This window comes from Acanthochromis polyacanthus, chromosome 17 (assembly GCF_021347895.1).
Source record: "Acanthochromis polyacanthus isolate Apoly-LR-REF ecotype Palm Island chromosome 17, KAUST_Apoly_ChrSc, whole genome shotgun sequence".
NCBI lineage: Eukaryota > Metazoa > Chordata > Actinopteri > Pomacentridae > Acanthochromis > Acanthochromis polyacanthus.
Window position 1 is genome coordinate 23,788,536 of NC_067129.1, and position 14,105 is coordinate 23,802,640.

A 14,105-nucleotide genomic window follows, 5' to 3' on the forward strand; every position below is an offset into this window, starting at 1 on the left:
AAACAGGAAAAGGAGGAGAATTATGCGACTCGTAACATTAAACGCAGGGGAGTAATTCTGACCAGTCACTATGACAAACGAAGGGTGACAGGACAGGGATGCAAAAATATAACTGTAGCTGTACATATGCCCTCATTAAGCCCCAGTGAGCATGAATACAGCTTTGAGGATGGCAGGCAGAAAGTCAAAACTCTGCGAGCGTTACCTTTAAATATACGTCGCCTCAGTTATCATCTTATAAAAGAACACAACAAGCAGCGTTCTTATCTTTAATCAATGCACTTTCATATCATAAAATGATCCACGCACCACCAAAAGATAATACTCACTGTCACTGAGCTCCACAACAAGTCAAAATGAGCAACTGAAAGTGAACTGAAAGTGGTCTACAACCTACCTTACATCCAAACAGCAACGACAAAGTGTTGTTGGTGCAGGCAACTTTGCAGTGGCACAGCATCGGGGTGCACTCTGGACTTTTAACAATGGGTGACATTCCTTTTTAAAAAAAAAAAAAAAAAAGGCTACTGGACAAACTGAGGTAGCACAACGTCTGAACGCATGAAGACCAGAGATAGATAAGCTGCAGTAAGACCAAACCAGAAAGCTAGAGAGAAGGCTTACGCTTCATGAGAGTAGGATTTTGCATACGGGCTTTTGCTCTCACACACACACTCATGCACACACACACACACACACACACACACACACTCAGTGACATTCTGTCCCCACCACACAACCCCTCCCCCATCTCTCTCTCTCTCTCTCTTTCCACTTGATCACCCTGATCGTCCTCCTCCTCCTGCTAGCCTGACTTCTGTAGATGCATTAACTCATTAATTAAACAAACTGCCATATCACTTGTCCCGAGGTAGTGCAAATTTGCATTTAAAACAACAGTCACTGTTTTAGTTGTAGTCAGGTGTTAAATTAAAGGAGAAACCAACATAACATGTCTCAGTAAGTTGTTGGGTCATTGCATGCCATCAGAACAGCTTTAAATGCTCTGGAAATGATGGTCCAAAGCAATAGAATTCTTCTAAACTGAAGACATTTTAATTCCTTAAATGTCATTGTTGGGTATACTACATGTAAAGCTTTAGAAAACTTTACCACCAGCAGATGACCAGTATTCCTCTGTGCCGTACAGCTTCATCCATCCACCGTCCATCATCTATACGCCGCTTAATCCTCATTAGGGTCACAGGGGGCTGAAGCCTATTCCAGTTGACTTAGCGTGAAGGCAGGGCAAAGTCTATCACAGGGCTACACAGAGAGACAACCGAGCACACTCACATTCACAGTTGTGGACAATTTAGAGTTACCAATAAACCTCAGCATGTTTTTGGATCGCAGCAGCTGGAGTACCTGGAGAAAACCCACGAACACACGGAGAGAACACGCAAACTCCATGCAGAAAGATCCCAGGCCAGGACGCCAACCGAGGATCATCTCGGTGTGAGGCAACAGTGATAACCACTGAGCCACTCTGCAGCCCTCATACAGCAACACTGTAGGCTAAAAACTATGAAAAACTTATTGGGTCAGACTGTTGCAGCAACTGACATATTCCCTCACTGAGCTGTCTGAACCTTTTTTAAACTGTGTTTACGAGTCATTGGAAATCTCACTCTCTAACCAAATGAGAGGTAATATGACATGACTGTAATTCTCCTCACACTGCAGCTGTCAGTTTTTTCCATGCTACAAGGGTCTGACATCTTACAATAATGTTGAGTTACATGACAAGAAGAACATCCAAGTGGTTTAAAAATTGCTATACTGTATAGGCCATCTTGAACACTCACATAGTCACACAGTGAAATAAACCTGTTAGGTAGGTAGGTCTATATTAAAATTACAGCACAGATAGAACAAATTAGAAATAAATAGAATTTCTATACTGTCATTGCACAGTGTACAATACAATTAAGCAGCAAATCTGTCAGTGCATTCATCAAATCAGAGCAAATATAAAAAAAAAAATACATGTAAATAAAACTCGAGAAGAAAAATCAGAAGTAAGAGTGTATCTAAAGGTGGCTACCCTGCTGCTCTCTGTTATGACAAAGTCACCCTGTCTCCAACTTCTGGAGTTTCTGAAGCCTAAAAAATACAAAATGTCTCAAATCAAGCAGTTCAGTGTCCGTCGTTAAGACCCTCACAGAATGCCATCAGCAATGTTTCAGTAAAACTGGACTGCAATGTCACTTTTCCAATGGGGTGTTTCAGGTCATAATCTGTGTGGGTGTAGTTAGGGTCAATATTTTTAAAGGAAGCGACACACATGCACTAACGTGCACTATTACACGCGGCACAAGGAAGCTCAGATTACAACACACATTCATCCTCTGCTTAGGACAACATTATTCCACTATGACTCATATAAAAGATAGTTGTTTGCAGCTATATTAATACACCTATGTTCAAAATCTTGCAAACTGGCCCTTATCTGTAACATAAGTTCTGTGAGGACACAAGGAATTTCCACATTACCAGGTGCCGTGCAAATCTGAAGAAATTCTCTGCAATGAAGATACAGAACTTTAAGTTCCCCTGTATTTCATACACAAAATAACATGGAATTCTGCTCAGGCGGTGTTAAACTTCTGCTTGTCTCTCACTTTCTCTTTCGATTGATTGTTGATTAGTCCTGCAGAAGATGAGATCATGAGCACTTGTGCAGTACTGTAGCTAAGGACTACATAACATAGCTCCTGTAGTAGTACCCATCATCCTTTCTACACGCCTTGGCAGACACTGTGGGAACTATGCAAACTGATTCATCTATAGAAACCTCACAGTACAGTGTTAGAAGAATTAAGCCACTAGATGGAACTATAGCACTGTGGACGAAAGTGTACAACACAAAGCACAAGTAACTAAAACCTCAAAGGCCACGTTCTTAAAAGGTGACTGTGGTCAGGGAGAATTAAATAACATAAAATTTTAGCCAAATGGTCATACATGCAGACGCAAAATGTCAGCATCACACTCCATTGTTTTAATTCTGGTAGGAACTGAAGTGATGTTGCGTTCTTTTCAACCCACCGTCACTCTAATGTGCATCTGGATCAGCATAACTGAACACAGCAAGGGTTACCCATTTAATGGGTGAGGTTATAAGAAAAACTTTATAGGAATCAACAACTGGGCACATCTTGAGAAAACGCCGACCCTTTCAGTGACCAAACCTGAACACATTTCACAGTCCATCCTCAAAGCTGTAAATTCCAATTAAGTTTCTCCGTTTGCATTTTCTTCAGTACTATGGGAGTGAAGCCTGTGGCTTTTTGATAAGGCTAACCGGTTTAATCAGCAGCTCCTCTTCATGTGTTTGTTGCTGAGGTGGTTTGCAAGTAGATGGTTACTGGCTATATTTTAAGATATGGGAAAATAAAACTTCAGAGGATTTGAAAAACCAGGACAGATTATCATTTATACTCAATAATACTCTGGCAGCTACTCAGTAAACACGACAAGTCTGAATGCTCACACTGCAACAACCCGATTCACATTCATTTCTACATCAGAAAAATGCAACAGAAGTCCTCAAGTCAGCATTTTGTCAAAATTTCTAATTATTTAATATTTTTTCATCGCCTTTTGTTGTAACAGCTGATAAGCTCTGAGCCTAACTCACCAAATGTAGGTTGGAGACCACAGCAAACTCGTGGCAGCAACCTACCACAATGAAAATACAGGCTGCTTAAATGTAAAAGCATTAGTTGAAACACCACCTGAGAGGTAACTGTCTATTGATAAAATTATTTCTTCAAAGACAAAAAGTGGGAGAGCAAAACCATAACTTTACTCCTACCTGAAAATTAGGAATGCACTTGTTCCCTTTGCTTCATTGCTCAGGCACCTGTGCTGGCACCCATGACTCAGTGACAGAAAGCATGTGAATTATGAACTGTAAAATAAAGCCATTCTGTAGCTGATGGATGATGTTGACACACAGCATGTCCTCCACACTGTGTTAATGCTAGGTTTTTTTCACATTATATCTCACTTTGATTAAGCACATTTTCCCTAGGCTACACATTACAGTGAATAAAGAAACCTAGTTATGGCTTTGTGTCATGAAATCCAACTGTAATTTAGGATAGTACAGTATTTCACATGTACAGTCAAGCTATTAATGTAATGTTACCTCAGCTGATTTCCCACAATCCATGGATACGATATAGACGTACTTACTTTTACATTTCATTCAATAAATGCTGTCATTTTAAAAAAATTGTTGTCTCCATGCCATTTAAGTAACATGAACTCACCAACTCATGCTACCTTCCTAAATCACGCTGTCAGAGATCTTGGCAAAAAAAATTATGTGAAAACACCTATCAAGTTCATAGGGCCTTGCAAAATCTTTAAGCTTTGCTCCAAATACTTTATTAGGTCAGAATATCTTACGCTTCATCCTCTACACAAAATTCCATAATTCCTCCTAAAGTCCAGCAATTGATCTTTTTCGACTGGATAGGATTGAAGTTTGTACTGAACATCCTCGTAATCCGAAGAAAAATTTGCAGCTAAACAGTTAGTGGTAAATTGATGAACATTTATGAAGATATTTGTTACATTTTAGCTCGATACATGAAATATTTTCCAAGATACATATGCAGTGCTGTGAAAACATATTGGCCCCTCTAGAGATATCTTCTACTTCTGCATATTTTTCAGATCATAGAACTAATTTTGATATAAGACAAAGATAACAAAGGAAAAAGCAATTTGCAGTTTTTCAAAGATTATTTTATTTATTGAAGGAAAAATGCTGTCCGTCTCCCAAATAATGAAATTAATTTGGCAATGGGATTCAGTTTCACCAGCCACGCTCACAAATGATTACTGCCAAGCTTGTTGAATCTAAACATCACTAAATAGACCCTGTCTGGCATTGTGAAGTAGCTAAAGGTTCTCAAAAAACAGCACTTGATGTTCTAAAGAGTATCAAGAAGAGATGTGAAACACAGATAGTATTAGTCTAGAAAGGGTTACAAAGCCATTGCTGAGGCTTGGGGACTCCAGAGAACCACAGCAAGAGATTATCCACAAATTGAGAAATCGTAGAACAGTGATGAACATTCCCAGAAGTGGCCCAGCTACCAACATTTCTCCAAGAGCATCGATATCTAAGCCAGGAGGTCACAAAAGAACCCAGGCGAACATCAAAAGAACAGCAGTTCTCTGGCTTCACTTGCCTCATTTCAGGTCCGTCTACTTGACACCACAACAAAGAAGAGACTGGGCAAAAATGGCATCCATGGGAAAGCTGCAAAGTGTAAACCACTACTGACCAAGAAGTACATAAAGGTTCGTCTGACATTTGTTTAAAAAAAAAATCTGGATGAGCCCCAACGTTTTTGGGATAACATACTGTGGACGGATGAGTTAAAGGTGGAATTTTCTGGAAGACATGGGGCCATCAAGGATGTCATTAAAGCTTCAATGCACTGTCTGATTTATTTGTCAACATAATTATTACTCCACCACGGAATGCGACAGAGTTATGAGATGATCAGCGCACCTTTGTCCATCTGTTTGTCTACTTATCCATCCGTCTATTTGTCTGTCTGTTAGCAACATTACTCAGAAATGGATCTGGATGAAATTTTCAGGAAAGGTCAGAAATGACAAGGACCACCTGATCAGATTTGGCAGTGATGCAGATTACAGTCTGGATCCATGGGTTTGTTAAAGATTCTGTATCATTGCGAGATAGCGGGACGGTGTCATTGTAACTACTGTACATGAAGTTGTGTTGCCTTAGTCAGCGCTGACATTTGTGCTACAAGCCATGGTGTTACTCCCTCGCTTTAGTGAAAAAGAGTATACAGCAGATATAACAAAAAAAAAAGCGAGAGTAAGAGTAATCTGCCTATTAAATAGGTTACTGTACCTGCCCATAAGTACACTGCACTTTAAGAGTAGCAGAGAATAGTGCTATTCTTTAAAATGTATTATGTATGAATTTATATTATTCCATTTTTTTATTTGGAAGCATGGTTCAGATATATATACAGTACTGTTCAAAAGGTTGAGGTCACTTAGAAATGTCCTTATTTTTGATAGAAAAGCATTTTTTTTTTCAATCAAGGTAACGATAAATGAATCAAATACCGTCTAGACATTGTTAATGTGGTAAAAGACTATTCTAGCTGGAAACGGCTGACTTTTAATGGAATATCTACATAGAGGTACAGAGGAACATTTCCAGCAACCATCACTCCTGTGTTCTAATGGTGCATTGTGTTAGTTAGTGGTGTTGAAAGGCTGATTGATGATTAGAAAATCATTGTGCAATTGTGTTACATGGTCAAGTTGCTTTCAGGTATTTTCAACTTGAAAATACCTGTGAACACCAGAATGTTCTTGGTTCTGGTAAGACTGGAAAAGAATGAGAGGAAGGAGGGCCTGAAAGATCGGATTGTGAGAAATCACAAAGAGAAGGAGACGGGAAGATTGGGAAGTGGAAATGCAGTTGCAGCAGTAATCGGGAGTTATAGAACGAGCCACTAGTCAGAGCTGCAGTGGCCGTCCTCCTCATATGATGCCTTGGACTTTGGAGTACTTGCTCAATTCTGTTCTAAAAATCAGGTCCCACCCTCCCTCTGATTTCACCCCTTTATTTGTGCACGCGCGCAGTACCTGACAGGAGTGCCCGGAGTGCTGCAGCATCTTGCCTGTTTTGCTGTTTTCCACTCTTCTACATTTAGTAAATAATAAAGGAATTACGTTAGAATTCTGTATTGAGTCTAACTTGTCCTAATACCAAAATAACATGAATCTGCTAGGACGAACGAGTAAAGTTTCAATATGTGATTACACTCGTGTATCCCTCTCGATGACGTTGTTTATCAAACTTAGTGCATTTACGCGTGTATATGTGCTACATTGTTTATTTATTTCTATCTAGAGTTCAGAATTGCATGACTCCTCTGACGAAGAGTATGTCCCAGACGCCCCAACATCTTCCTCCAGAGGTCAGGCATCTAAACGAAGCCGTCAGCCGGGCTATGGAGGCCGTGGTCGGGGAGAGACGCGAGCACCCCGAGCCAAAAAACGTCCTGCAGTCTCTTGGCCTGACAAGCCGTGGGATTGGTAACTTTTCTGGAAGTTGCTGATCCCTGATGCTCTCTCCTCCACAAGCAAAACAAATGTGCGCGCGGTTGCGTAGTGCGTAGCTCGCCCACCTCTGCATGGGCTTGCTTGCTGTGCGCGTAACCGTTGATTGACAGCATGACAAAGCTGAAGCTCGAACTTGATTGGTCGGCAGCGACCGGCGCTTTTTGGAATAACATGGGGGTCTATGAGAGGAAGGCGGAGCTCAGGAATAAATTTTCATATCGCGTCATACTAACATTATATTATAGTATCGAACTAGACTAACACATTTAAGCTTTGTTAAACAATGATACATAAATTGAAAACAAACAAACTCCGGACACGAGCTTTAATTACAAAACAATATTCAATTTGCTAAAGAACCTGAAAGGAAGTCTGACAAATATTCATTCTTTGGTGACATGATACCAGTACTAGATGGGGTCCAGAGTGTTCTTAAGTTTCAAAAGATGAAAAAAGGCTAGTGCATTGCCTATTTTAAATCAGAATCATTTGGGGTATTTCAAAATGCAGTTAGAAAACAACCAGGAGCAGTTTCAAAAAAGTTTTCTCTGAAGAATGGAAGAACATCTCCTCAGTAATGTGTACCTGGTCTGAAAGGTATTAAAAAGCATTGAATTTAACAGTGAATTTAAAGTCGTAAGTACTTAATTTTGTCTACAAAGCTCTTGGTATTTTATCTTGTACTTTTATAGCATTTTTAATTAGTTGTAGAATTAATAAATACAGCAACATCACAAATCACAAATAGATATATTTTATGAATGAGTGTGTATATATACAGAAAGTTCCAGCTAACTCTGGTGTGACTTGGATGTTGTGACAGTTTGGCTATTGTTTATGTCCGTGTATTCCTTCGTGCTCGTCGGGCGTGTTTAAGCCTCGGTACCCATTAGTCAGTTGTCAGGAAAGAAAACAAAACATCCGTAACCTTGCTATGAACAAAGTATTATTAGTTTGTCACTTCAGGATGGGCAAGTGATGTATTAACCTCCACTGTCACAAAAATCCTAAACTTGAGTGGGTTAAAATCTTTTGAACTGGGGATGATGGGATTCATTCATGGTGCATGTGGTATTGTCCACCAGCAGCAGACCTTAGTAGCATAAGTCAGAGCACAGCGACTGTAAACCTGGCTATGCAACTACTGCTGGCAATTGATCTGCAAAACATACTGCGGTTTTCATGAAAGTTCTCGAGCAGAGGTAGTTTGGATTCAGAAAACTACTACAAACTACCATTCAAATAGTTCTGACATTGTGGCTACTTCAGACGGTGTTTTAATAAATTCAAGTATTTGCTAAATAATTCTTCTCAAGAGCTAAAAAGTAACACTGATTTTCCAATATATCCTTCATACTTTGCCAGAATGGCTGTGTAGTTGGCATCAAATTTCAGTCTAAGTAAAAGACAGTGGTAAATTTCCCTTGAAGAACCTTGGGGGTACCCAGTATTAAGCTAATTGGTTTATGAGACACTTCAAAATTGAAAATTCATATAATCTAAAACTCTAAAGCTCTAGTGGTATTAAAGAACTAAAAGAAATTAGTATATTTGCATGGCATATAATGGCTAAACATCAAAAATGTCCAAACTGGTACATTATCATGATCGAACTTAGCTTCATTTTCAGTAAGCTAAAGGACTGATTGTTCCAGCATAACAGTCCTACTTCTAGCATCGGCTATTGTACTGTCTGTGTTTTTCAGTCTATCATTTTTTGCTTTTAAATGAACGTTATCACAAGTAAAGCAGACAAAGCACACAAAAGAGTTCCATAAATAAATGATTCCATTACTGTATAGCTGAAACTCACTGTGATAAGACGTCAGTGAGAGTGAGAGCAGGAACTATAGCAGGGAGGGAGACTGGTGAGACTCCACTGCAGTTTTCTCCTACAGAATTCAAGTTCCTTACCACCCCAGACTGCAGGGTGTGCTGGCAGCAAATGCACACAAACATGCCAATGCACACACACGTGTCTACCCACATACAGCTAGAGGTTCTCCCTTTCATTCACATATCACTTGAAAATACTAGGCTGTGAATGCCCTAAAGCCTTCTTTCCTTACCTCCATGCTCTTCTCCTTCTCCTCCTGCATGCCTGTGAATGAAGCTGTGTGTTTGACTATGCGTGTCTGTGTGCGTGTGCGCGCATGTACACGCAAGTGTCTGGAGATTCAATCTGCTGTCTATCTAGCTGGGGACTGCTCTCTTCAAACTACTGCCTGGTGTCTGGCAGCACTAGCTGCTCACTGGGCACGTGTGTGTGTTTGTGTGCAAAAGCTGTCAGTGTTTTGGGACAGCAATGAACTGCTTCCCCATAGCTGCATCGGCAACTGCGGCAAACAAGTTCCCTCCCACATCCCACTCCGCTGCTGGGAGTTCAGCCAAGAGGGAACCACACGCTGGACAGAATATGCTGAAGCACGGACACTTTAGCAGGTGGCGCATAATCACAGCACAAAAAAGTTTCAATACAACTAGAAAAATGATTATATGATCATTTAAACTAGTGGTTGTGGGTGTAAGCTGAGCAGGTTCTGCATTCTTATATGAGCCAAGCCTGTATACGTAGCATTTTTGATTCCAACTACAGAAGTAATAGCTAGTAAAAATCAAGGTAAATCTATTACAGCTGCTTATTTGTCTCCTTAAAGGTATTCATCTCAAAAGGAGCATAACCTAATGCTGTATTCACAGTGTAGGTGGATGACTGCAAACTGGTCCTCCATTGTTTTCCACAAGAGAATGGTAAACTGCCAAAACCCGTATAAGTCTCATCTGTTGTATTTTCAAAAGAAATTTGCCAACAAAATACGACTTTCTTAACTTCAGCCTGTTAATGTCTGTGTAGATTCTCAGTCATTTATGTCATAGCAAACCTCATTGAAAAGTTCATTTGGCTTTTTTGTTGGTTCTTGAAGACTATTCACCACTCATCCAAGAGGTTTTCTTACTTGTAACTAACTGGGGTGGGTTACCCTGTTTTTTACATACCCCCAAAATCCCAAAATCACATGGCTTGCTGTCCGTTCACGACCCAAGACTCAAAAGACTCAAGGTGTCAATGGCTGTGATGCAGGAAATGAAAACTAGACCTTCATTAAGTCAGCAAAGAGATCTGCAAAAAAATAACATCATACAGAGAAAATCATGGATAAAAAAACAATTTGGTGGCAGCACTGTCTATTTAAAAAAAAATACAATTTATTGAGTTTTGAAAGCTTCACAGATCTTTATTTTATCAAATTAATCTGAAAATGCCTCAATAAATCAGGGCCACAGCCACTCTGTGGATTCATCCAAAGACAGGACGGCAGCAGGGTCACCAGAACAACACCAGCAACAAATGCAACTATAAGGTCCGACTGACCGTGGATTGTGTCATTGTGGGTGTGTGTGTGTGTGTGTGTGTGTGTGTGTGTGTGTGTGTGTGTGTGTGTGTGTGTGTTTGTGTGTGTGTGTTACAAGTTTCTAATGTTGTCTGTGTTATTTTTTATTTTTATTGATGTCGTTCATCCTCTGTCTACTGAAAAGCCCAACCAGGGACAGGAGTTGAAAATTAGCTTAATGTTCGACACGCTATACGCCATGCAGCAAATGTTTTCTGTTAATTGCGTGGTCCCTGATCAAATAAACAAATATATAAATAAGAAGAACGGTCAGAACAACATTATCATCTCGTAAGTAGCTGTTTTATCTGAGAAATCCAGAAGGAAATTTTTGAAAATAACCCACCTCTACATGAAATAAAGCAATAAGGGAACGACTCACGATATGTGGACAGTGTCCAAGTCACAAAGAATAAAGCGTGATGTCATCCATAGCAACCAGGTTATCCTTACCCTCAGTATTGGTAATGTACACATTTGTGTTTATCAGATTTTCTTAGGGACATGACCTTTTAACTTCTCATGAGTGATTACGATTGACTACAGCTGCTGACTTCTCTAAGCTACCTTAAATAGGGCCTATTTGATACACTGCTTAGACTCAGCTACAAACACTACAATCTAAAGCACAGATCTAAAAACCAAATTACTGACTCGAAAAAGTCTAGAAAACCACTTGGAGGCATTTCAAGGCAGCTACAGCTCCCAAATCATCTGTGCGAACAACTGTAAGCACAAAGTACACGTTACAGCTGTATCACTGCTACGATCAAGAAGAAAACACAAAATATCACCTGCTGCTGAGAGACAATTGGGAGTCAAGAGTCAACCAAGACTCACCAAAAACAGGTCTGCAGTAAATGAGAAGCGGCTAGAACACAGATGTCAGCGTCCACCGTCCGATGTGTTTTATATCATCGTGGGCTGAGAGGCTGCTGTGCAAGAAGGAAACCTTTCTTTTAGAAATAGCTGAAGTTTGACAAAGAAAAGACTTTCTAGAGGAAAGTTCTGTGATCAGACGAAACAAAAATTGCACCATTTGGCCACAGTGACCAAAATATGTTTGTAGGAGAGAAGGTGAGGCCTTTAACCCCAAAAGCACTATACCTACCATCAGACATGGTAGTGGTAGTATTATGCCCTGAGCTGTTTTGGTGTCAATGGCATATTTTTTAACCCAGGAAATTTTGACATTTTTCCAAAAAATCTATTAAAATAATCTATAAATAGGACAAAAAATGCATGTTTGTTTTTTGTGAGAAAACTCACAAATTCAGAAGTAAAGAAGTCATTGGAAACGCAGGACTTATGATATATAGTGCTATAAAAAGTATTTCTGTACTTCCTGATGCTTTCTTTTTTTGCATATTTTTCACACTCAAGTGTTTCAGATCGTCAAATTAATATTTGTATTTATTTAATATTGGACAGCGATAGCCCACAAAATGCAGTTTTTTAATGATGATTTACTGAAAACCTTTATCAGCCCTGTGAAAAAGTAATTACCCCTCTAAACCTAATAACTGGTTGGGCCACCCTTAGCAGCAACGACTGTAGTTACATGTTTGTGATAGCTTGTGATCAGTCTTTTACATCGCCATGAAGAAATACTGGTCCCCTCTCTTCTGCACAATAGTTTTAATCCTGCAACATTAGATGGTCCTAGAACATGAATCATACTTTTAAGGTTTTGCCATAGCATCTTAATTAGATTCAAGTCCAGACCTAGCCACTCCAAAACCTTCATTTTGTTCTTTTTGAGCAGCTCAGAGGTGGACTTGTTTGTGTGCCTTGGCTCTTTATCGTGCTGCAGGACCCATTTGTGTTGAGCTGTTGGTCATGAACTGATGGTGGAGATTCTCCAGGAGGATTTTCTGATAGAGAGCAGAATTCATGGCTCCATCAGTTATGACAAGTTGTCCAGGTCCTATGGGAGCAAAGCAGCCCCAAAGCATCACGCTATACTACCATGTTTCACTGCTAGTATCATGTTCTTCTTGTGGAATCCAGTATAAACTCTACAGCAGATGTAACAGGACCCATGTCTTCCAAAAAGTTCCACCTTTGACTCATCTGTCCACAGAATGTTATCCCAAAAATCTTGGGGCTCATTCAGATTTTTGCTTTTTGTTTTTTTTTTTTTTTTTTGCAAATACCAGATGAGCCTTTATTTTCTTTTCAGTCAGTAGTGGTTTACATTTTGCAAATCTTCCACGGAGGCCATTTTCTCCCAGTGTCTTCGTTATTGTGGAATCATGTAGATGGGCCTTAACTGAGGCAAGTGAGGCCAGCAGTTCTTTTGATGTTTGTCTTAGTTCCTTTGTGACCTCATGGATGAGATGTCAACGGGCTCTTGGAGAAATGTTGGTAGTTGGTCCACTCCTGGGAAGGTTCACCACTGTTCCATGTTTTATTTCCGTTTGTGGATAATGTCTCTCAGTATCATTCTCTGAAATCCCAGGGCCTTAGCAATGGCACTGCAATCCTTTCCATTGATTGATACATACGAAAAAACTTCAGAATCAACCATGATCTGTAGTTTTTCAGGACGGATATATACATATAGATTCTACAGGTTATTCAAGAAAGTTCCATTTCTATAATTAGCCATTAAGGCCCAAATCCTAAAACAGTGTTAGTTACTGTTTTTCATGCACTGTTTCAGGGTAACCTGTTCTTGCCTTCTAACTTAGCTGCTAAACATTAACGTAGTTTTAGCCACTATGAAAGTAGCTTATGTCCTGATCTGTGGTGATGGCTTTGCTTCTCTTGTAGTAATTGCAGAATGTATCTCTGCTAAAGATGAATGTGATTGTTTGTCTCTACATGCAGCCCTGTGATGAACTGGTGACCTGTTCAAGGTTTCCCCTGCCTTCACCCTAGGTCAGCTGGGGTAGACTCCAGCAACCTCACTACCCTAATGAGGATTAAGCGTTGGACAGATAATGGACGGATGGATCCCAGCTAAAGATGTGCCTGTCAGCTAGAACCAATTTTAAGTCAATCTTATTTTAGAAACATGTTACTGTACAGGCTATGAGACACAGATGATCTCTTAGAAGCAGCCGTAACCCAGGATCAACAGGAAAATAGGTTTCAACTGCTCTGACACTCACAAATGACATATTGGGGTGTTTTCAGTGCAGCAGGGAAACTTTGCAAGTCTCTGAAAGATGGCAGTGCTTATTACAACTTTAGCAGAATCTGCTACCTCATCTTCCAAACATAGCTCAGTCATGGTGCTGCTCACTAATTCACTCTGCTAATGCGCTCATCCTTTCTTGTCTGTAAACAGTGGCTTTGAGCTGTAACAAGTAGCTAATCAGACAGAGTTGTGGGTGGGACATTGATTCAGACCACAGCGAGACTTCAGAGTGAGCAGTTGGTTCCATCAGAGTCAAAGTAGCACATTTGATTTATTAAAGTCAAGTATCAAATATTGGCCTTGATAACTGGTCAGGCCATTAATGAATCTGCTCTCAGGCTGTTTCTCCGTATGCAGAACTGGCTGTACTTGTGTTCAGTTGCAGCCCAAGTATTTTTTTCCAATTTAAAGCAAGCATCCAGCCAAGCACA

The 14,105-nt window shown here is 40.0% G+C and overlaps 1 protein-coding gene across 37 annotated transcripts in view; it reads right to left on the reverse strand.

Moving 5' to 3' along the window:
* Positions 1–14,105, reverse strand: part of dlg2 (discs, large homolog 2 (Drosophila)) — a 203,132-nt gene that overhangs the window by 112,787 nt on the left and 76,240 nt on the right. For 2 of the 37 annotated variants that reach the window (XM_051937099.1, XM_051937097.1), the window contains exons 1-2: positions 1,114–1,189; positions 398–498 (exon numbers count right to left, since the gene is read on the reverse strand). The exons of 33 other annotated variants lie outside the window; for them this stretch is intronic. In XM_051937099.1, the coding sequence (XP_051793059.1) occupies positions 398–498; positions 1,114–1,174 (162 nt within the window). In that variant the 5' untranslated portion in view covers positions 1,175–1,189. Of the gene's footprint in view, positions 1–397; positions 499–1,113; positions 1,190–9,206; positions 9,252–14,105 lie in introns of those variants that run through there. 2 more of the 37 variants (XM_051937115.1, XM_051937114.1) reach the window with 1 other exon arrangement.